The 24,463-nt window shown below is 48.4% G+C and overlaps 1 protein-coding gene across 1 annotated transcript; it reads left to right on the top strand.

Moving 5' to 3' along the window:
• The first annotated feature begins 1,060 nt into the window (after positions 1-1,060).
• Positions 1,061-24,088, top strand: FAM83D (family with sequence similarity 83 member D). Its single transcript, XM_040248329.1, has 4 exons — positions 1,061-1,564; positions 14,653-14,820; positions 19,073-19,197; positions 22,643-24,088. Exons 1-4 carry the CDS (start codon positions 1,088-1,090, stop codon positions 23,619-23,621), a joined length of 1,749 nt encoding a protein of 582 aa, XP_040104263.1. The 5' UTR covers positions 1,061-1,087; the 3' UTR covers positions 23,622-24,088.
• Positions 24,089-24,463: the final 375 nt, after the last annotated feature.

Genomic DNA, 24,463 nt, shown 5'->3' with positions numbered 1-24,463 from the left:
CAGGGGCAGTTCATCCATAGTAATACAAGGCCCAGTATGTGGGCAGAGATGCAGACAGGTAGGAAGATGCGGGGGGAGCATGTGGAACTATCTTCTCTGACTGCTACTATTTTCCTCAGTGAAATAGGAGGCAGACTCTTAAGAGTAAGGAAGAGGAAGAGGTAGAAGTAGGGAAATGTAGGCTAGCAGGCAACCTTAAGGGCCCACTTGAGACCATGAATTTCAGGCACAATTGGTAGACACCGTTGTGTTTTCTTTTCTCCAGAATTGTATGTCTGCCTGGGTGAGGTGGAAAGTAGGTGGAGAGTGGGGTTTAGCCAGGGTTAGGGGTTCACCAGGCAGAAAACGGTGAGGTGAGAGAAGAGAAAGCTAGCTACCTTGAAGGGCAATCAGACGAGTAGCTATTATGATGGACCAGTATTTTTGAACGAACGAACGAATGATTTAAATGCTGGGGATAAAGGCAACATGGCTGAGCCTTACTCAAACTCTGTGAGCCCTGGGGAGGCGCAGTCAGTGGGTCAGCGTGCCCCAGCAGGCTCCAGCCTCTGTGTGCACATTCCTGACTTCCTTGGGCCTTGCGAGGGCCGCGCTGTGGGGCGGGCGGCAGAGGGCGCGCGAGGCTGGCGCGGGGGCCGGGCTCTCGGGTTTCAATCCAGGCTCTCTGTCTGTCCCACCGCCCCGGGTACCACGGCCACTTAGGCCTGGCACCGGCTATCTTGATGAACTCAGCTCCCCCCAGGGCTAGAGCAGGAACGCCACCTCGGAGCAGGCACGTAGTAGCCAAGATTTAAATTCCACCAAGCAACTCTGGAGCGAGAACTTGGACTCAATCGCCGTCTAATGATGGCCTGGGGGGGGCGGGGCTTCGGGGAGAGGCCGGGCCGCGGGGCACCAATAGCAAGTTAGGTGGTGGAGCCTAGAGGCAAGCACTGCGTCCTGCCGGTGCCGTTAGAAGAAGGCAGCCAATGGGAGAGCCCGGGCGGGGCGGGGCGGCCAATGGCGCGGGCTGGTTAGATTCAAAGGTGACTATAAAGCGTCCCGCACGCCCGTACTGGCCCGAGCTGGGTTGCGTCCGAGCGCCGCCATGGCCCTGAGATACGATGGCTTGGACGAACTGCCTGCCGCCTGCTTGTCGCCGTGTGGGCCGCCCAACCTGGCCGAACTGTACAGCGAGGAGCGGCGCTTGGCGCTCGAGGAGCTGCTGGCGGGCGGCCCAGACGCCTTCTCGGCGTTCCTGCGACGCGAACGCCTCGGCCGCTTCTTGAACCCAGACGAGGTGCGCGCCATTCTGCGCGCGGCCGAGCGGCCCGGCGAGGAGGGCGCTGCGGCGGGGGCCGAGGACTCCTTCGGCTCGTCGCACGACTGCTCGTCCGGCACCTACTTCCCAGAGCAGTCGGACCTGGAGCCGCCGCTGCTGGAGCTCGGCTGGCCCTCCTTCTATCAGGGCGCCTACCGCGGGGCCACGCGCGTCGAGGCGCACTTCCAGCCCCGTGGCGCGGGCGCCGGCGGCCCCTATGGCTGCAAGGACGCGCTGCGCCAGCAGCTCCGCTCGGCGCGAGAGGTGAGCGGCGCGGCCCGGCCCCTCGGGTCTCTTCGGTTCCCGGTCGCACGGGACACCGTCTTCAAAAAATGGAAAACTGAGGTCTGCTAGGAGCTCGGGCCGGTTGGTCGAGGGGTTCCCCAACTCTCCCCACTCTGTGTATCCCCTCGGATCCCCGATCCCCTCCGCGTCCGCTCCTCATGGCCTGGGAGAGTGGGAGGAGTCTCCATCCCCAAGAATGCGAATTGTGCTCAAGTTCAAACTCCTAACATTTACATTCCCTGGGAGGGTGACCGGAAATCCTGTCCGTTTCAGCTTTCAGTTAAAAACCAGTTGTCAGATTGGCTGTCAGCCGACTCTAGATCCCGCTTTCAGGTGTTCCTTAAGAGGTGTACGACCTAAGAAGCGCATAACCTAGGGGGACATTCCTGAAAGATTGTCCCCAGAGACAGCTGCCGGGAGTTTCGAGTCTATCATTGCTAGTTACCCCCACGTGTCTTGTAGAAAGCAGATGCAAACCAGAGGGGGCCAAGAGCCCTGGCCCTTTCCCCTCCTGCCAGCCTGGAGGGGAAGTTGCACCTTCAGTGAATGGGTGGGGCAGGGAGTTTGCATTTCCATAGGCTGGAAAAAAAAATGCAGAAAGCCATGCATTAAGTCTTCTCTCCACGGTGGGTTTTGGTGCCGTTGTCTGGCTCTTAAGTGTGATAAGGTATTGGGGTGCGGTGGGAGATTTTGTCTCCCTGCCAGCCCGGATGAGACTGCACCCAGGGTGCTGGGTACAGAGGGATCAGGGAGAAAGCATGCGGCACCCAAGGTGGCGGGGGCTAGTAGGGTGTAGCAGACACCTCCCTCCAGAGCCATGATCAACTGCCAACTTGCTTGCTGACTGGCAGTGCCCAGCTTCCTGGCTGTTTGCCTGTGACAGAGAAAATGCAGGTAAAGCTCCAGGTCGTGGTAAGACTTGGTAGGGCTTATAGCTGAGTGTGTCTGACTGTGGTTATGGTATCTGTACATCCGATTGGTTGAAGTAGACAAGCTGGGGATAAGTCCTGACTTACCAATGTTCCTGATGCCCAGTGCCCTTTGCCTGTTGGTGGGGTTGCAGTGGGTAGGGGATCCAGTAGGCTACTGCCTTGCCATTGTGGGAGATGTATGGGCGCCACCTAGGCTGTTATCAGCCCTGCGGTGCATTGAGTATGCTGAGGGTCGTTTGATGCTACGGACATTTGTGAGTTCAGTGGGAAGATTGGAAAGATGGGAAAACGTACCTTTTTAGAATAGGTGTGCATTCCCAATGATCACCTCTAGGGGGAGAACTTGGGCACTTGGAACTTGAGAAAAGTAATGAGTGGGTCTCTATGAGAGAGGAATTGCCCTGACCTCTTGCTTACAAGGCACACCACTCCAGTACTCTTCCCTGGAGAGTCCCATGGGCGGAGGAGCCTGGTCGGCTGCAGTCCATGGGGTCGCTGAGAGTCGGACTCGACTTCACTTTCACTTTCACTTTTCACTTTCGTGCATTGGAGAAGGAAATGGCAACCCACTCCAGTGTTCTTGCCTGGAGAATCCCAGGGACAGGGGAGCCTGGTGGGCTGCTGTCTATGGCGTCACACAGAGTCGGACACGACTGAAGTGACTTAGCAGCAGCAGTTTGCTTACTTACATTTGGGCTTCCTTGGTAGCTCAGATGGTGAGGCGTCTGCCTGCAATGCTGGAGACCTGGGTTCAGTCCCTGGGTTGGGAAGATCTCCTGGAGAAGGAAATGGCAACCCACTCCAGTACTCTTGCCTGGAAAATCCCATGGACGGAAGAGCCTCGTAGACTACAGTCCATGGGCTCGCAAAGAGTTGGACATGACTGAGCGGCTTCACTTTCACTTTTTTCACTTGCTTACATCCCGTTTTCAGTAGTACTGAAGGGGCACTAGAGCTAAGACCAGTCCATCAACTCAGTGCTGGCCTTAGAAGGGGCTCTGGACTGATGCTCAGACTCCTTTGTCTTGTAGGCATTCTGTAATGCCTTCCTGGGTAGAACCTCCTGCCTTGTTCTCTCTGCCCTGTATCTTCAAGATTCTGTATTTGGAACCTGAACAGTTGTAAGTGAGAAAGTTGGTATGTACCTTTAAATCTGATAAGTGTTTTCAATGTCTTTTCCATATGCCAGATTGCTTGCTTATTCAGTGCCTACTGTATATCAGATACTATGCCCCAGGGGCTGGGGCCACAGGTGAAGGACATAACCCTTGCCTGCACTTGAGAGTTGATAGTCGGCTGGTAGGAAGCAGTGAGGAGGTTGCTACAGGCTGAGGAAAGAAAGCTTTAAGAGGGGTGGCGGCCTTGGAGCTGGGTCCAAGTGGAGTAGTGGGGCTTGTCAGAACAGAGCATAGGGACCGGCCCAGGGTGGTGAAAAACGCCTGGCATTTTTTTGAGGCCGCCACATTCCTCACAGCTGGAGCAGAGTATGTGTAGGTTAATGGTAGGAGAGAAGGCTAAATGGGGAGATGGGACCAGACTGTTGAGGGCTTTGCACACTCTTGGAAGGACCAGTGGGAGCCTTCGAAGGTTTAAAGGGAGGAGAGGGACGTGATCAGGTTGGTGTCTTTGAGATTCTGGTGGGAGCCTGCAGGAGGATGGGTTAGACAGGGGTGAGACTGGTGTCAGATGGTTGTAAGGAGGGGTTGTAGGGATCTATATATGAGAAGAGGGTCTGTGCTAAGGCACTGCTGGGGGTTGGGCAGGGGAAGAGTTTTTGGTAGAACTGACAGGACTTGGTCATTTGATGGACCAGAAGAGTGGTGAGGGAGGGGGGCAGGAGAGGGGGCAAAGCCAAGGAGAAGGTATGGGAAGAGTTGAGATTTTTTTAGCTTGGGTGGGCAGTGATGCTACCAAGTTAGAATATGGAGGAGAATGAGGCTGAGGGTAGGGATGGGGAAATGAGTTGGATCTGAGACACCCTAAACTTGAGGTTTCAGAGACTCTTTTGTTCAAAACAAAACAAAACAGAAAAGCATTGCTTTCTCTGCCAAGCACTGTTCAAGTAACTCCAAGGTAGGTGTGATTATGATCTGCATTTCGCAGGTGATGAAATTGAGGCATAGAGAAGTTCCCTTGCCCTGAGGTCATGTAGCCAGGGAAGGACAGAGCCAGGACTCAAACCAAGGCGTAGCATCTTTTAAGCACCATCCGCCACCATGCTCTGCCTTGTGCCACGTAGAGATACCATCACTGTCCCCAGGTGGAGAGACATCTGTGAAGGGAACAGGTGTTAGAGAGCTAATCTGGTGGCTGGTCCGTTGCTGCTCTTCCAGGTAGAAGTGCGTGTTATGTTCACAGGGGTGGCCGGGTCACTCTGACCACATTCTTTGAAGTTCAGGATCTGTGATGGCGAGGACTGTGAAGATGCAGGTCTCAAGCTGTTTCTGGATAAGATGAGAGGCCATTCCACGTCTGTTCAGACGGTGAAAGCACTTGACGGTGTGATTGAGTGCTTTGAGTGGGTCAGTGTCTGTGCTAAGCCCTTCCCCTGGATTGTCTCATTTAATCCTCCTCCCAGCTGTAGGAGGAGACCACAGCTAAGACGAGACCAGGCACAGAGAGGTGAAGCGACTTGCCCTCTAAGTTTGTGTGTGACAGAGCTGGGTGTGATCCCAAGTCAGCCTGGTCCCCAAGCTTGGGCTCTTGACCACTCACCACTGCACAGGGCCCCCCTGCCACGAGGGAGTGTTGGTTCTTTGGTAGCTTTCAACAGTCTGGGTGTTTTTAGGGGTTTCTCAAGATGTGGACTTTTAATTTCCACATTGCATATCAAAGAAACAGGAAAATGACCGCAACAGTTCTAGATCTGCCCTTAGCAGGAGGGAGACCAGAGCGGTCAGGAGAAGCCAGGCTCAGATGGTGAACGGCGGTGTCTGATCCTGGCTTTGCGGCCTCGCCGGATGGTTCTGGAATGGGTTTCATCCTCACCCAGGACTCAAGCTGCAGTTTGAGCTGTATAGGCTTGCAGGATATCTGGCACCGAATAGTGCACACCGCATACTGTGGAGACTGCTCACCTGCAGCCTTGATCATTCAGCAGGTGAGTCTGCCTGCCTTTCCACTCAGCAAGGACTTGTCCCAGGGTAGCTGGGTCCAAGGCTGGGAACCTGCCAGTCCCACTCTTGGGAAAAGTTTCTGTGCACTTTTCAAAATGTGGGTCTGTTGTGTTGAGTGAGGTCCAGCATCTTATTATGTACAGCCTGGCTTCAGAGGACAGCGAGCTGACCTAGGGCTCAATTGTAGGAAATACTGTTTTGTACTTTTTTTCTTTTGCTTTGGACTGTTTGAGACCTGAGATGTTTGCTTTTAGAAGAATTCTGTACAGAATCTCCCCTGAAATACATACTCTAGAATTTATCCCTGTACAACTATATTTGTTGATGAGTCATTCATTTCTTTGTCTCTGTTACCATGTGAATCAGTGTTGGCCTGGGCTCTGGGCCCCATGGATCGGGTGGGGGCGCGGGGTGGGGAGTGGAGACTTTGCCTGGAGGTGCTATGTGCCCTTACATGGCGGTGTGTTGTTGCCGTGGCTCTTGGAATATTCCTAGTGTCTGGATGGGAGCTCCCAGGCAAAGCTCACCCTTCTAGGTGGTCCTGCATTCCCCAGAGCCATCGTTCTTACCAGCCACCCATTCCCTATGTGCTTTTGTTCCAGAGGGACATTTCTGCTATGACCTCACCCTTGGGCATCTTTTTGATAACCTGAGCATTAGAAGAAGCTGTCATCATGTTGACACAGAGTCCCGCCTCCTAGGAGGAGTAGCAGCTGAGGAATCTGTCAGAGGCCCCCCGTGTGCACGTGGCTGTATCTAAATTAGGGCCCTCCTGATCTTACACAACCCTCCTCAGAGTTGCAGTAGAACCCGTGCAGTGTGATCAGTTCCTGTGCGGATGCCCGTCTCAACCAGGGCAGGCTTTCTCAACCTCGCCACTACTGGCGTTTTGGACAGGACAGCTCTTTGTCCTGAAGGATCGTCCTGTGCACTGCAGGGTGCTGAGTAGCGTCCCTGGCCTCTACCCAGTGGATGCCAGAAGCATTGGCCCCCACCGAAAAGCAGTCCGCACATTCAGCAATGTTTCCCCCAGGGAGGGGGTCGGGGAAGAATGAGTTGCTGCTTTGATGGTTAGTTTCTATAGTAGGTGATAAAAAGTTTTGTAAACAGACAGTAGTGATGGGTGACAATATTGTGAATGTAATTAAGGCCCCCGAAATATACACTTAGAAATTATTAAGATGGCAAATCTGTATGTTATATATTTTCCTACAGTTAAAAAAAAATCTCCAGATATTGCCAGATGTCTTCTGGGGGGCAAAGTTGTCCCCAGTTGAGAACCGCTGGACTAGGAAGTGGTTTAAGACCTTACCCACCAGACTTAAGTGTGGCTGCTTTTTATTCCTTCCTTTTGATTTTATGCTTTAGCCTAAGGATTTCAGAAATCTTTCACCATTTCATTTCTTCTTTTTAAATTGTGGTAAAATATATGTAACGAAACTTACCGCTTTTTTAAAGTGTACCGATCAGTGGCATTACGGACATTCGCTATCACCACTGTACCCATCACCACCATCCAGGTTCGGAACTTCTTCGTCTCCGCAACTAGAACCTCTGCTCCCATCAAGCAGCGACTCCCCGCTCCCTCCGCCTCCCAGCCCCTGGCCACCACCATGCTGCTTTCTGTCTGCTGTTTCATTTCCTGGTTCTTTTTACCTGGCATCTGTCAGGCAGTTGAGAGAACCTGCAGAATTATTCTGTGGTTCCTTTATGCATAAAAAATAAGTTCTCTCAGGAAGAGAAGTCGTAGGTATATTGGCTTTTTAAAAGTCTTAATGCAAATGATAGAACCTCTGGAGGGGAATTTGGCAATATTCAGCAAAATTTCAGTTGTATTGACCTGTGGACCTAGCTATTCCGTGTCTGTATATCTGTCCCAAAGACAGATCTGTTACTTAAATTGCTAATTTTGTAATAGCCCGTGAAACTTAGGAAAAACAATAGGCACAAATTGTGAACACAACAATCTTTTTTTTTGTCTTTCAAGTTGATATCAAGATTGTTATTTAAAGATACACTGGTGAAAAATATGAATAGGCCTGTGCAGTTAGCTGTTTGTTCCAGCACTGAGTATAACAGCAATAGGCTGGAAGGGCTCAAACATCCTTCAGTGGTGGATTGGTGAGTAAACGAACCCTTCTGCACAGTGGAGTGCTTCCTGGCCAATGCAGCAGCCTTTGGCCACCTGTGGCTATTTACATTTATGTGACTTAAAAGGAAATACAATAAAAAAAAACTCAGTTCCTCTGTTATACTAATCATATTTCAAATGTTTAATTGCTGCTGGTGGCCAGTGGCTCCCGTGTTGGACAGAGCAGATACAGAACATCTCTGTCATCTCAGAAGGTTCTGTTGTATGCAATGGCCTAGAGCAGTGCGTATCATATGCTGCCTTTTATCTACAGGGGGATTAGAACATATATATGTGTACATATACACACATATGCATACTTCTTCAGTAACATAAGTGAGGATGTGTACACATATATGCTTATGTATATATTTTTTAAAGTTATCATGTTAGTGGGGAGGGCAGAAAGGAAGGGACAAGAATGAAAGCCAGATGTCTGTGAATGTAGTGTGTTTTGTCAGTTGGACTTGGGAGCCAGGCAGATGTTCTGCATAATTAAAAAATAAAACTAACTCACAATGGTAAGTCCCTGCTCCCACAAAACACCTCTTGATGCTTTCCCCTCCCTTTGAAAAAGCCCAGGGACTTCCCTCGTGGTCCAGTGGTTAAGACTCTGTGCTTCCAATGCAGGGAGCATGTGTTCCATCCCTGGTTGGGGAACTTAAGATCCCACATGTTGCACAGCATGGCCAAAAAATTAAAAATAATAGTAAATTTAAAGAGAAAAAAGAAAAAGCCCAGTCCACCTGTGTACTTTATGCTGGAACAGTGCAGAGGAAATGCCACCATATGTGCCTGGCCCTCACTCCTGGGGCCAGTGAAAAACTGGTTCTGCCACCCCAGCCTTCCCAGAGAGGCCCCAGGCCACTCTCTGCAGACAGAGGCTCCACTAGTACTTTAATCTGGTACTTATATTGCTAATTTTATAATAACAGCCCATGAAACTTAGAGAAAACAACAGGCACAAACAAATTTAGGTTTTGCTGTGAACATTGACATTTTTTTTGGTCTTCAAACTCTGAAGTTGGTATCAAGATTGTAAAAGAAATCTCCAGGAGGTCATTTCTGTTCTATTAAAATCTGTAATACTTGGGGAGAAAATACAGGTCTTTTGCTTTTTTTAAAAATTTTATCAAGAAGTTCTCCAGAAGAGACAAGAGCCCTGGGAACTTGAAGGAAGTTGACTTGGGTGTTGTGTGCTCAGCGTGAGGAATTCAGCAGACAGGCTCTTGTTGACCATCAGACAGGCTGATGCTTCTTTGCACATGCTCAGACCTCTGGTAGAATTCTAAGCATCTCCAACACATGTCTTTGCTTTATGATCGTGGGTGGGAAGGGGAAGAAACTGAGATGCAGTAGGTGAGTGACATGGACCTCTTGCTCCAGGCAGAGGAAGAGCAGAATGAGAACAGGAATGACCCACCCTGTGTGGCCCCATGAAGCTCTCAGAGCCCCACCCTGCCCATGGTGGGTGCATGAATCAGACAGCAGAGCTCAGAGGGGCTGTGTCTGAGGATGCTGAACTCAGGTAGAATGGCTTACCCAGGAAAGGTGGCAAAATGAGAACTAAGACTGTGCTAGCTGCCATGTGAAGGCTTTCTGCGTCCCAGGAACTGTCAGGTGACCAAACCCACTGCAGACGCTACAGGTGGGTAGCGTTATTTGCATGTGGTAGAAGCCAGCACCATGGAAGTAACTTGCCAGAGGGGACATGGTGCTTAGAAGTGGAGGAGCCTGCATCTATGTCCAGGTCTAACCCTGCAGCCTCATCAGATGTGCCTCCCAAGGTTTCCTGATTTAGTTCATTCAGAGTTAGCAAACCCACTCGCAGAAAGAAGTGTCTGCTGCTGTCCTAGGGCATTCCAAGTTTTGTGTCCTTGGTGATCATCCTCCCTGGTGGACTTAATCTTATCTACTTTGTGGAGTACTCTACTTGATCCTTTCAGGATCTATTCTAAGCTCTCAATCATCTGAAGACTGAAATTAGATTTGCTTGGGATAATGTTTAACACCTTTTAACAGGTAGCTCTGGAGGCGCCCAGAGGGGGCTGAAATTCCAGCTCCTGCATTTGACTAAGTGTGCCACCGTGAACAAGACACAGAACCTCTATGTGATTTATTTTTCTTTTCAGTAAATTGGAGATAACGATTAATGGGGTTTTCAGATCTCAAGATTCTTCTTTAGAGCTTGTGGCAAACGGAAAAGATTCCAGTTGTACGTGGAAAGTAACATAAATGGGGGGGGTTTGTGCAGGATACTCCAGGGACTGCTGCCTGTAGCCATGTGGATCACCAGGCCCCATGGTATAAGTCACTGGGGGATAGCTGGAGTGACTGAAGGAGGTAACTTGAGGTTGTGTCATCTGTGATGATGACGTGGGACTTGGCAGGAGTGGCTGCTCTAGATACAGCCTCAGAAAAGCAGGAATAGCATGAGGGCCGGCAGCAGACCAGCCGTCCAGGCTCCGGCAGCGGGGTGTTTCCTGTTTAGGTGTCATGTTAGGACCGACAGGCACAGATGGGCTTTGACCCGGAAAGACATTCACGAACCACTACTTGCAGAGCTTTCCAGCCCTAAGAGAACAGACAGACTCTGCAGCATGAGCTGTTACAGGGCAGTGCCCACCTGCCCATGGGTCTCTCCTTGTCCACCCCGTGGTATGACTCAGGAAGTGGGAGTGATGACCACTTTCAAGTTCAAGTGTTATCTTCTAGGACATAAACACCAATGCCTCTGAGATGTGGCCAGCCCTGGAGAGCAGGTACTCAGCTGGCTAGTGGGTGAGCCCAGGTCATAGCTCAGTTCAGTGAAGAGGCTGTCCTTTTGAGAAGCCCCAGGTCTAGTTCAACTATGCAGGGCTTGGTTGCATGGGGGTGGGGTAGGGGGATAGGGTGGAGGTCTGTCTTGAAGGAAGGCAGGCCTTACTGAGACTGCTTCCAGAAGTCTTTTAAGGGCACTGCTCTAGAAAGAGGAGGGGATGTTGGCTACTGGGGGAATCAAAAGGAGAAACACCTCCATCCACCATCTAACTACTCCATGGGTATGAGAGGCCAGTTCAAATCCAATTATTTTCAACACACAGGAAAGGTTGAGGCCTCAAAACCAAACAATGAAACTAATATCAAATTAGATACTTACTCACTACGTAACAATGGTGGTGTTTGTGCAGTTGTTTTGTTAGGGTGATGAATCAAAATTCAGTTTGGCAGGTGCCTTATATACTATGGGCCCCGCTTCTGGGGCCCTGCCCAGCAACCCTCCAACCCTCTGTAGCCTGGTCAGCTGGGCTGGCCTCCTTGGCTCTGTCCCAGTGGTGCCAGGGTGTACATCCAGCGACTCCATCATGCTGGGATAGCCCACCTCATCTCCTGTCTCTCTTGAGGGTGGGGACTGACCCTGGATTTGTTTTTCTCTCACTTTTTATGAGCTCGACTCTCTTCTCACACATGTGCATTCAGAACCCCTTTATGAGATTTTATGCCACCTCACAATCAATTTTGAAACCTCCCTCTAGGGATTGTTTCTTTTTCTGTTTTCTGTTGTGTGGACCTGAGTTCACATCTGACTCCTCTGTGACCCTCATGGTTTCCCACCTGGCCCCCCATTGCAACCTCTGTTGCTGATTTTTGTTCTTTTAGTCTTTTTTTTGGCTGTGCTATGCTACCCACTCCAGTATTCTGGCCTGGGGAATTCCATGGTCTACGTAGTCCATGGGGTTGCAAAGAGTTGGATACGACTGAGTGACTTTCACATGCCGGATGCAGGATCTTAGTTCCCTAACCAGGGATCGGACTTCGTGGAGCACAGAGTCTTAACCACTGGACCACCAGGGAAGTCCCTCTTCCAGTCTTTGTGTGCTGTGCGCTCAGTCACTCAGTCATGTCCGACTGTTTGTGACCGCATGGACTGTAGCCCGCCAGGCTCCTGTGTCCCTGGGATTTCCCAGGCAAGAATACTGGAGTGAGTTGCCATTTCATTCTCCAGGGGATCTTCCAGACCCAGGGATTGAACCCATGTCTCCTGCATTAGGGGGTGGATTCTTTACTACTGAACCACCTGGGAAGCCCATTTCGGTCTTTAGTCCTCCTAAACATTTGTTGAACCTAGAAAGCAATACAGTGGGCACTTAGGTACGTGGCCGTGAGTTGGAGGAGGGGGCTGCTTCTTCAACCTACACCGCCGTCAGTATCTTCTGTCCTGTTGGCTCCACCACTGCCCTTGTCACTCTTGAAGCCTCCTCCTGTCTGTGACCTGTATGACCCTGATGCCTCTCTTGGTGTCCGAGACCCTCCGTGTTCCTGCACACTCTCCTGTCTCTCAGTCACCTGCGGTCGCTCCCTCTCGTACATACTCTGCATTCCAGCCAGACTGGGGCAATACCCAGTCATTTCCTGCCTCTTCCTCTGTCATCACGTGGCTTCCTGCTGGATGCCTCCCCGCCCCCTACCCCTTCACTTCTCCCCTGGCTAAATTGTCCTTATCTGTGGTTCAGCTCAAATGCCGTCTCCTCCAGGAATCCTCGGCTCTCCTCTGGGGCCCTGTGTTGGGTCTGCTGCTCCAAGGGAGCTGCTTTACTGTCTCCCATTCCCCGCAAAGTGTTCCCCTGATTTCATTGCCTCTTACCATGTATGTACCACTTGCCTGCATCCCAGGTCCTCGCTTTGTGGGTAAGTCAGGTGTGTGCCGAATTCTTTATAACCATTTTCCTACCTAGCACAGGCTTCAGCTCACAGTAGACCCTGAAAGAAGTGCTGGCTGCATAATCAAATGCTGATTTCATGCTTGAGCTAAGCCCTTTCTAGGCTTTGTCTCCTTTAATCCTTGCAACAGCCCTTTGACGTAGATGCCAGATGCTGTTGTCCATATCTGCTGGAGGAAGAGACTGACTGAGGCTCAGAGAGATTAAGCAATTTGCCCTGGGTCACACAGCTAGTAAATCACAGAGCTGGGGTCTGCTCCTAGGCCTTTCTGCCTTTCAGCCGCTGAATTACATGGGATAAATACATCTCCACATAGGATGTATAAAAACACATTTGAGAATATAAACTTCTGGAGATGCCACCAGTTTAGAAAGAATGCTTGTTTTCTAAGTCACTGTCTTCAGTGGGTTTTATAGCTCACACCTGGAATTTTGGCAACATTGGAGAAAGGGAGCCAGAGAGAGAAATACTCCTTCCCAAATTCACTCACAGCAGTGACTTCCCGGGAGTGGGGTTTCAAGGTCCCTCCTCCTGGTAGACAAGACTGTGCAATGTTAGAGAAAGACGGCGAAATCATCCCTTTGTCTCTGCATTTCTTTGACATTCAAATATTGAGTTGGCCAAAAAGTTCATTCGAGCTCCCCGTAAGGTGTCATTGGATAATGACCCTTGAGTATTGTCCTAAGCTCTCTGGGACTAGAGGGATGAATCAGTCTTGTTCAAGGGCCTCTGCCCCCACAGAAGAGATGAGACCTGTTAAGTAAATCAGGAGTTAATGTGATGGGAAGAGTCCTGAGTTTTTACTGGTGAGGTTTTCCAGCCCGCAAAAGAGCTCCGAACCTTGGGCTTTGGGAGTGGTTCTTAAGCTGACAGCCCCTCCCCACGCTGGCCCCCAACCCTGACTCTGACCCGAAGCAGGGTCTTGTATGAGACCTGCATGTTTTGATGCCCCCACGGCCTTGCCAGTAGTTAGCTGACAACCACGCTTTCAGCCTGCAGAGGATGTGATGAGAGGCTTTGCCACTGGAGTGGCCTCTCTTGAGCAGGAAAGCTGGGAGCTGGTAGATATTTCTCTGCCCTGAACTGTCTGGACGGCTCAGAATCAGGACTGGTCACGTAAATCAGTGAGCAGATACCAGAGGGATCTCTTTTTACAGAGCACTCCAGGTAATGTAGTCATTTAATGCTCACTAGGAATCGATTTTGCAGCTAAGGAGTAAGATTTTTCGAAGCAGCTATAATCTGCCTGAGGCCACATGGCAGCACCTAACTAGTCTGTGCTGAGTGACATTGATCAGCACAAAAGGAAATTGATCAGGAGGTAAAATGGAGCCCAATCCTTGGGAAGAGGGAAAGGACTTGTCCAAGCTCCAGGGAAGCGTCTTTAGGACATATTTCCGTGTTCTTGTTGTGGGCTTGCGCTGTGGACAGATATAAGAGAACTGCAGAGACCACCTTTTACAAAGGAGAGTCTGGTGCTCTGGAAGCCATTTGGTTAGATCCTGACTGGTGGAGGGAGTAGACGTCATGAAGATGTGATGGGCCGAGGCAGAAGGTGGGAGGATCAGCCTGCCTGGTTTGATCAGTTTCAAGCCTTGAGTCAGTGGTAGATGGGGTGGTCCTTTCTAGATTATAATAGAAAATCATATTATGATCCAAAATCAGACAATAAAGTCAGGCTTGGAGACTGGTACACCCAGAAGGGGGCCTCTGAGAGACTCTTAAGGTTTTATATACATGTGTAACAGACATAGGCAAAAAGCCATATGTCTAAGATAACAATGTATTAGCTGCAGAACCTGGATAACTTGCTGGTCTGAGCTATAAGACAAGGGTTTTAGTAAAGGAAGAAAATTGAATGGAACAGGTTCATAGGACGTCAAGGTAGTGGTTGAATTTACAGTTTTGAGAAATTTGTGGTGTGGAGGAGAGGGGCTGGGAGGCAGTTGGGAGGGTTAGCTGGGTCAGGTCCAGATTTGTAGGCTACAGTGGCCTGAGCATCTTTGAAAATGGACAAGAGTCCATGGTGAGGGGAAAACTGATATTGCATAAGGAGAAGGAAGGAGGGATAGGGTAGGGTGGGATCCTTTGGCACCTCCGAGAGGGGGTCCCGAGTCCTGACAGCCAGCTGTAAGGTGGTGTCCTTGTGGGTTGACCACTGGCTTTTCTCCCTTCCCCACACCCTAGGTGATTGCAGTGGTGATGGATGTTTTCACGGACATCGACATTTTCCGAGACCTGCAGGAAATCTCTCGGAAACAGGGAGTTGCTGTGTATATCCTACTGGACCAGGCTCTGCTCTCTCAGTTTTTGGATATGTGCATGGATCTGAAAGTTCATCCTGAAGAAGAAAAGGTTTGTGTTACAATGTCTCTAAGTTTCACCACAATCAGCAACTAATGACGGTCAGTGAGCTACAGGGTAGTTGGTGGTGGTCTCCCGGGGAGGGACTGGAGGTGTGAGCAAAGTCTTCTGCCTGAAGTCTCATTGGAAAGAATGGACAGAGTCAGGTTCAGACCTTGGCCTCTCCTGGCAAAAGGCTGCCTTGGAAGCTGCTGCCTTTTTTTGTTTTTTAGTGTAAAAATGTATTATACAATGATCGTAGAGGATGTTTTTTAACCTATAGAGAAAAATGGCTAGTATTTTCAAAGGAAAACCCCAAAAGTAATACCCTTATTTTCCAAAATAAGGATGTTCCCAGAAACATAAAATGAGATGGAAATCCTGGAAAGAACTAGACTGGTTTCTTACACACAAAGTGCTATCTGTCCATCACAGTAAATAGCATTTCTCTAATGGGGAGGAAGGAGAAGCTGCTGCTTTTGGCCCCAGCACTGGTAGGCTCCAATTTTAATCGTGATGATCACCATTTATGGAGTCCTGCTCTGTCCTTGGCGCTGTTCTAGGCTGTTGACAGTGTTATGCCACTCATGTCTCACAGCAGCCCCATCAGGTGAGTGGTATTATACCTATTTTCAGATTGGGAAGTGGTGACAGCAAGAGCCCAGGGTCTACAGCTAAAAAGTAGTGGGATGGAGTTTCTCCATCTGTCTGCTTGCCTCCAGCCCTGGTGTTCTTTTTTTTTTTAATTTTTGACGGCAGTGAGTCTTTGTTTTTGTGTGTGGGCTTTCTCTAGTTGCACTTACACAAGCTCAGTCGTTCTGTCATGCAGGCTGAGCTGCCCTGCAGCATGTGGGATCTTCTTGGACCAAGGATCGAACTTGTGTCCCCTGGATTGGCAGGCAGATTCCTCCTAACTACTGGACCACCAAGGAAGTCTCAGCCCCAGTGTTCTTAATCCCTTTCATTTCTTGTTATTTTGAAAGTAGACTTTTTATATCCTTTGCACTGAGCATGAAAGAATTTGAGCCAAGTATTTAAGTGTAAGATTATATGACTTCACTAGCTTGTTTTCGACAGTCAGTTTAAAAATGCGTCCGGTGAACCCAAGGGACATGCAAGTCAGGCCTGGAAATCGCATCATGATCTAACCAGACGTTCAGTCTGCTCTGCCGTAGAGCCTGGCGAAGAAATTGAAGGTGTCGATGTTTAATTTCAAAGTGCTGTTGCTGTAATTGAGGCTGTGTGTGAGCAGCAGGCAGATCACAGAATAGCCTGGCCATGACTTTGAGTGATTGGCTCTGATTCATCCACTCAGCAGAAATCTAGGTGTATTTGCCAACTCAGTTGCCTGCTATTGGTTGCTGCCTTTGGGGCGAGGGGGGCTGCATCCTCTAGGAAGGGTCATAAGGAGGCCTGTCCCTTTGGCCTCACCTGTGTTCATATTCATGTCCTAACTTATTCCTTGGGATGCACCACCTTGCCCCGGTGCCTTCACTCACCAGGGCCTGCCTGTGCTGGTGAGTCTGTCCCTCACCTCTTGGGGGTGACTTCTGCCCAGTCTGCAGGAACTTGGTCATACCTTAATGTGCAGGCACTCAAGGGTGCTTTGATTGTAAAGCAACTATACTCCAGTATAAAATAAAAAGTTTTTTAAAGTAAAAATTAAATAAAAAGTGCTTTGGGCTTCCCTGGTGGTCCAGTGGTTAAGAGTCTGCCTGCCATTGCAGGAGACACTGGTCTGGGAAGATTCCACATGCCTTGGGGCAGTTAAGCCTGTGCACCACAACTACTGAGTCTGACTCTCAACCCCACGCTCTGCAGCAAGAGAAGCCCGCGCAATGAGAACCCCACGCACTGCAAGTAAAGGGTAGCCCCCACTCACTGCAACTAGAAGAAGCCTCACAGCATCAAAGACCCAGCACAGCCATAAATAACTAATTTTTTTAAAAAAGTGTTTTGACCACCATCACGGAAGCCTGTATAGTATTCAGATAAATGCGAAAGGGAAAGTTGCACAGAATCACACTGAAATCTGCCCACAGTGATGTTCTTCGTGTTTGTGTTATATGCAGATCCCTTGAAGCTCTGCTCAGGAATATTATCCAGGAACCCCTCCCCTGCCAGGGCCATGTGCACCTCTATGGAAGTTTCGAGTTTTTTTTTTTTTTTTAATTTTTATTTTGAAATAATTTGATTTACAAAGGTGTTAGAAAAACAGTATAAGGCATCCCTGAATACTCTGTGCCCAGATTCTCTAAATGTTAACATCTTGAGAAACCTCAGAACAAATTTCAAAATCATGAAATAAACTTGATATAGTCCTATTAACCTATTTTACAGACATCGTGAATTTCACGAATCATTCCATGAATGCCTGTTTTCTTACCTAGGATACAATCTGGAACCATATCTGGCATTTAGTTGCCATTTCTCCTAGCTTCTTCTCATCTGCACCTGTTTGTATTAGAGTCTTAACGCTTAATGGAATTTGTTTCCTCATGGTTAAATTCATATTACGCATTTTGGTAAGAGTAGCACAGAAACAATGTTGTGTTATGCCATAGTTTGTTTTGTCTTTTGTCTTCATTATGAAATAATGACGGAAGTTGTGAAGAGAGGAAGATAGTATGAGCACATACAGGTTTCCATGTATCCGTCACAGTTTTCCCCAACAGTTGTAGCTCATATAACTTACAACACAACACCAGAACCTGGAAATTGACGTGGGTACCAGGTGGGCCTATTGTTCTGTGCCATTTTATCCCATGTGTACATATGTGTGACCACCGCTGTCAGAATTCAGAGCTGTCCAGGCACCACAAAGGTCTCCCTCGTGCAGCGTCGTTATGGCCGCGTTACTCCCCTCTGGGAGTCTTTCCTCCCCTGTGTCTTTCCTCCCTGGCAACCGCTAATTTGTCCCCCATCTCTGTCATTTTGTCATTTAGAGAACGGTATGTAGATGAATTCCACAGTGTGTGACCTTTATAAAAAATATGTATTTATTTTTAATTGGAGGGTAATTGCTTTACAGTGTCGTGCTGATTTCTGCCATGCATCAGCGTGAATCAGCCTGAGGTGTACGTGTCCTCTCCTTCCTGTGTGTGACCTTTTGAGACTGGCTTTTTTCATGCCCTTGAGATATGTCCAAATTGTTCTGTGTATCAACAGTTTCTTCCTTTTATTGCTGAACAGTATCATAGAGTATGGTTAAACCACGGTTTGTTTAACTATTGACTCACTGATGGATATTAGGGTAGCTTCCAGTTTTTTACAATTAGGAATAAAGTTGCTATGAATATTTGTGTACAGGTTTTTGTGGAGATGTAGGTTTACACTTATTTGCATGGTGTTATGTCTTGCTATAGTAACTTCATCATTAATTTTCTGTCTCCTGGTCCTTGAAGGTAAGGAGCACGCCTTATATCTATTGTCGCAAGACTTGGTACATAGTAGGAGCTTTTGTTGTTTGTGGAGTGAATGAGAGAATCAAAGAAAAATCTTAGACATTTACTTTTAGTGTGTAAGATTTCTAAAGATACAGAGCCACTGTTCTGCTCCAAAGAATGCAGATTGGCTTAGTATTTTGCATTCCATTGTATATACATTTACGTGTGTCATTCTGCAAGGATAATTATACAATATATGGCCCCAGCGCATCACCAGAGCACCTTTTTGGTAAATGCGTACTTGTGGGAGAAGTAACATTGCTGATTAAGCCACATAATATGAGTGTTTCCCCCTCAGAAACCCTGTATTTAGAGAAGGCTTGTCCTCTCTTCCTGTTCTCCATACCCATTATGGGGTGGGGATAAGTGTGAATGGGCTGTTACTTATTAGCAGTGCTGTTACACAAGAGGAGAAGCTTCAGCTTAGCTTCTCTGAGTCTTTGTTAAAATGTTACTTATTACTAGCATGTTTTCTTTGATGATCTTGTCCCCCACATTTTGTTTCAAAGTCATTGTTTGAATTCCGTTGTTCAGTGTCTCCAAAAAGTGAATCTTCTTTTAGAGCACATGTCCACATGAACTGAAGGTCTCAAAAATAAATATGCATGCATAAAAAGCATGCAAGAAGATGAACTTACGTGAAGTAGCATTACTTAAGTCCTGAGACTCACCTGGCTCCTGTACTGTGGGCGTTGTTACCCAGCAGTGTAACCTCTCATCTGCCAGTACGTTTATCTGTTCAGAATTGTAAACTAAGGCTTCTTCTATCGTGCTCACTGGATCATTCATTTCTTTTTCTCCCACTCCCCTACCAACAGCTGATGACTGTCCGGACGATTACAGGAAATATTTACTATGCCAGGTCAGGAACTAAGATTGTTGGGAAGGTTCATGAAAAGTTCACACTGATTGATGGCATTCGTGTGGCTACAGGCTCCTACAGGTGAGTTTCTGACCCATCCATGGTTATTAATCTAAACTTTTAAGAGGAAGTGCACGCTATGAAGGTGAAAGCTGCTTTTGCCTCTCAATGTGAGCCTTTATGGGCAAGTATACCTCTGTGTGTGCATCTGTGGGTGTGAATAGATGTGAACAGGTTAGTCAGAGCCTCTTCTTCTTGGAGTGGGTTGGGCCAGGGTCCCCTCCACTGCCTTGTGGTTCACAAACCTAAAGAGCAGAGGTTGAAACTTATCTGGAGACCTGACAGTGAGGGAGTCCTTGATTCAAGGCTTAGCCAGGCTTGCAGTGGACGAATTGGGGATTAACAGTGACTGGAATGGGGGGCTTCCCTGGTGCTTCAGCATGAAGTATCTGCCTGCAGTGCAGGAGATGTGGGTTCCATCCCTGGGTCGGGAAGACCCTCTTGGAGAAGGAGATGGCAACCCACTCCAGTATTCTTGCCTGGGAAATCCCACGGAGAGAGGAGCCTGGTGTGCTACAGTCCAAGGGGTTGCAAAGAGTCAGACACGACTAAGTGACTAAACAACAGCAGTGACTGCATCAGTCTCAAATCCTGTTTCTCCAGGCCTTCGACCCACCTTGTCCCTGCCCACTTGAATTAAGGGCGGTTGTAGGCATTGGGCTCAGGATGGAGGGCACAGCTGAAGCTGCCTGCTTTAATCCTTCACCTTGATTCACACCTTATGATTTGGTGCTTTAGTCTAGAAAGCAGATCCGTGCTTTTGGCTCCACCTTTGAAGTCTCCTGTTGGTGTGGCATCTTAGGGTAGAGAGCAGGGAATTTGAATGGAGGGTGAAGATAAGGAGTGGTAAATGATAATCTTCAGAGGTTAAGATATACCATTTTTATGGACGTGGCTCTGATGGTGGTGTGTTTTGCCATCTCTGTGTTAGACTGTCTGATGGTATATGTGAGCTAAGGTGTGTCTCTACAGTTTAAAGAAGAAAAACTATATTTGAAGAAGCAGGCAGCCCTGAGTGATAACTGAGTGTCAGCCCTGGGTAAAGGTGGGTGTGTAGAGGCTTGTGTGAGAGGAGGCAGGCAGATGAAGAAACTCTTGGTATCTTTCTTTTCAAACAGTACCATTATTTCTCAGAACAATTCAAACTCCTCCTCAAGACTTCTTTTATAAGAAGTTTGGCAATAATAGGAGGAAACTTAAGATTTTTACCCACAGTAGGATTAATCTATATTAATCAAACTTTCCAATTGATTTTTGACTATTCTGAATCTGAACTATAAAAACTGTTGCTGAAACTCGGCCTCTGTTCACCAGTGCCAAATAGAAACACAAAGACAGAGTTTTAGGTAAAGTAGAAAAGAGTAGCTTTCATTGCTTTGCCGGGCAGAGAGCGCCCCGGTGGGCTCTTGATCTCAAGACTCTGTGACCCACCCTGGAGGGGCTGGTGAGGAATTCTGTTGTGTTCAAGGAGCAGGGTGTAATCAGCTTGTGGACAGTTTTCGGATTGGTTGGCATCAAGGTGAAGTTTCAAGCTTCATCAGCCTTCTGGTTTCAACCAGTCTGGGGTCTATGTTCTTGCAGTCAGCAGTTTTCATATGGAGGGTTTCTGCTTCCTGTAGAAACAATTTGGGATGTGCATCAGGCCTTTATCTCTATCTTTCAGGGAATTAGGAGTTCCCTGATTCTGCTCTGTGGCAGATTTATAGTCTAAATTGTTACCAGTTCCCCAGCCCAACAGCCCTTTGTTTCTACATCTCCACATTTCCCAACCAACTCTTGAGTTGGCATTTTACTTCAAAAGACAAGGACACAGCGGCTCCAGCTACCTCCTAGAAATGAAATAGGCTTCCATTGAGGATGAGAATAAGGATAGGTTTCATTTGCTGAGGACTTTTTTAATCCTGGTGCTGGATAAGGGTCTTGTTTACATGATGTACTGATGATTTTCAAAAGGATCTTTCTTCTCCAGCTCTGAAGGCAGTTGTCACATGGTGAATTTGCGTTAGCCTGGGTTCTTGGTTACAAGAGACAGAGTTGCTACTATGTTTTATGATTTCTTCTGTAAACACCCTACTCCTGATACAAATTTTTCTGAGTCAGTGGGGTGATTGCAGTGGTACAGAAAGCTGGCTCAAACTACTTTCTGCAAAATGGAATTTACTGTCTCACCTAACTTGAAAGTATAGAAAGGTACCGTTGGTTTTCAGCTCATCTTGACCTAGGGGCCATGCATTTATCAGAGCACCATCTCCTATTTCTGCTTTTCTCTAGTCGATTGTTTTTTCCGGCTGTGCTGGGACTTCGTGGCCACACGTGGGTTTTCCCTAGCTGCGGTGAGTGGGGGCAGCTCTTCCTTGCAGTGTGTGGGCTTCTCACTGTGGTGGCTTCTCTTGTTGGGGAGAAGGGATTCACCTGCCCCATGGCACAGGGGATCTTCCTGGACCAGGGATTGAACCCGTGTCCCCTGCATTGGCAGGCAGATTCTTAAATCACTGGACTACCAGGGAAGTCCTCTCATGGATCTTTATTCTCAGTCAGGTTTTCTATTTGCAGACAGAGGTCCAGGCTCCCTTCATGTGAACTTCAGTAGCTATTTATAAAAGTGAGAGACTTCCTCTCTCTCTCTCTCTCTCTGATGGTATCATGCCTTGCAAAATTCCTTGGCTCTCACTGGCTTACCACCCACCCTGCATAGATCCCTCATCTAAGGGGTAGGATACTCTGGCCAGCCTGGGTCACCTGCCCAGCCCTGCTGTACCTGAAGAGGCAGCTGGCTGGGCTGGCGTGAGTGGGGTCCTGTCACCATAGGAAGGAGGCGGCACACAGAACTGCCAGGGGTGCGTGGCCTCTAATCAGCTCTACACGTGTGTTGAGAAACAGTGTCATCATTCGAATGACAGGCCTGTCTCCTCTGTGGAAACAGCAGCATGGGCGAGGTAGTGAGGAGCACTGCCCCTGTGGTTCTCAAGGTCTGAGGCCCAGTCTAGGCTCTATCACGAGCTTCCCCTGGGACATTGCTAGGCACATTCCTCACTCCTCAAAGGAGGGCGCTGCCCTCAGCAACTTAGGGGCTCTTTCTAGTTTTTAGCAACTCTGAGGCCGAGGATCATACATTTTAGCCTGTTGGTTGAATACTGGTCTTTTTATTTTTTAATCTTTTGGCTGAGCCCTGTAGCACGTGGGATCTCAGTTCCCTGAACAAGAATCCAACACGTGCCCCCTGCAGTGGGAGGTTGAGTTTCAACCACTGGACCGCCAGGGAAGTCCCTTTTTGACTTCAATGTTAACATATTCCTAGGTTATATCCTGTGTTAAGGCTAGCTAGAATTCACACTGCATGGTAGGGTGCTGTCACCTGAATTGTGACTCTTACGTCACAGGATGTCTGGGCTTTATAATCAGGTCGACAGTAAGTAAATGAAGATCAATCATCCTTATCAGCTTCTGTTTGTGTCTAATCCTGCAGTTTTACATGGACGGATGGCAAACTAAACAGCAGCAACTTAGTGATTCTGTCTGGCCAAGTGGTTGAACACTTTGACCTGGAGTTCCGAATCCTCTACGCACAGTCAAAGCCCATCAGCTCCAAGCTCCTGTCCAGCTTCCGGATCAGCGGCAGGTTTGACCATCTTGTCGACCAGAAACCGCTGTCCAAGGAGCTCACGCTGGGCAACCTGCTGCGGCTGCGGCTGGCCAGGCTCTCGAGCACTCCCCGGAAGGCCGAGCCGGGGGGTGAGGAGGGCCGGGCAGAGGCTGGGTGCGGGGCCTCCAAGGCCTCCTCCATCAGCGAGGAGGCCTACTTCAGCAGCCGCAGGGACAGGCTGGAGGGCAGGAGGGCGACTGATGCCGCTACTCAGACAGAGCCTGGAGAGGAGACGCCCGCTGTGAGCACAAGTGACGTGGGGACACAAGCTAGTGCGGCCACGGCGTGCGCCGGGACCCAGACCACAGTGGCCACCAGGGTGGTGAGCTCCCAAACCGTGGTCCCCACCACGTCGGCCACCACCCAGACTGACGTGGACGAGGGTGTTCTTGCCTCTCCCGGAAGCCAGTCTAAGGAAGGGTCACCAGTATCCAAGATGTCTGTGTCGCGCTCCTCCAGTTTGAGGTCCTCCTCCTCTCTCTCCTCCCAAGGCTCTGTGGCCAGCTCCATCGGCTCCCAGACTTCCTTCAGATCCACTGACTTTGCCACGCCTGGACACCCCAAGTACTGGAGCACCCCCCACTTCGATCTGTGCTTCAGAGACTCATTCAGAAACTTGAATAAAGAGAGACAGTTTCACTTTGCTGGGATCAGGTCCCGGCTCAACCACATGCTGGCCATGCTTTCAAGAAAAACATTCCTTACCGAAAACTACCTTGGTTTTAATTCCGGAAGTTTTGCCAGATCATCCGCTAACTTGCTGGCGGTTAGAGAAATCACGCTTTATCCATCCTATCAGTGACGGCTCTACGCACTCAGAGCTCCTGGCCTCAAACAGGCTTGCAGTAGATGTCACTTGAGCATCCCGCTTTCCGGAATGTCTCCTGTCCTCATTGCCTTTCCTTCACTCTGATTTTCTTTGAATTCGATGAACTGCAGAGTATTTTATGTGCTTTATCTTTATTTTTATCATGTATAAACCCAGTCTTGGTTTTATGGTTTAAACACTATGGGTACAGCTTCTTTGCACAATTTTAATATGGATAGCTCTTCAAGAGAATGTTTCAGGGTTCTCAGGTAATTCAGGTAAGAGATTAAATATGTGTTGCATTTTTAGACTTATGTGCTGTATTGTTTTAGAGGTTTGAATTGCTAGTTTTCATGATCAAAATCCTGTTCAGGAAAAAAACCTCAAAACTCTGTTTCTTAGGTGTGTCCCTTCTTGAGGATATCTGTGTTCTTAGCATTAAATAGATGTAAACAAATCTTGTTTGGTGGTTGCTCGTGTCTTTTTTTTTTCCCTTCTTCTCTGGCATTTTTCTGTTTAACTCTAGGAATGTGTTACAAGTAAACGCACTTCATAGCTATTTATGCATTTGGTTTTTTTTTAATAGTCTTGGGTGGAAGAGTAGATAACCGAAATTATAAAAGAAAATATTTAAGTTAGATGACATCAAAAAAGTGTCAGGGTCACACCTTCTCTAGAGATATAACTATCTATGTCACTAGCTCTACAGTTTGAATGAGAAAACCTGCCAGCAGTCTCAGGTCTCTTCATGTGCTCTGGGTTGTCTTTTGCAGAGAAAAAGCTGTTTAGACAAGAACTTTAGTTCTGTGCTTGTCTGCCAGAGAAGGCCTCCGTGT

This window comes from Oryx dammah, unplaced genomic scaffold (assembly GCF_014754425.2).
Source record: "Oryx dammah isolate SB20612 unplaced genomic scaffold, SCBI_Odam_1.1 HiC_scaffold_10, whole genome shotgun sequence".
Taxonomy (NCBI): Eukaryota; Metazoa; Chordata; class Mammalia; order Artiodactyla; family Bovidae; genus Oryx; species Oryx dammah.
Note: the sequence above shows the minus strand (reverse complement) of the source record. Positions and strands in the feature narration are given on the sequence as shown.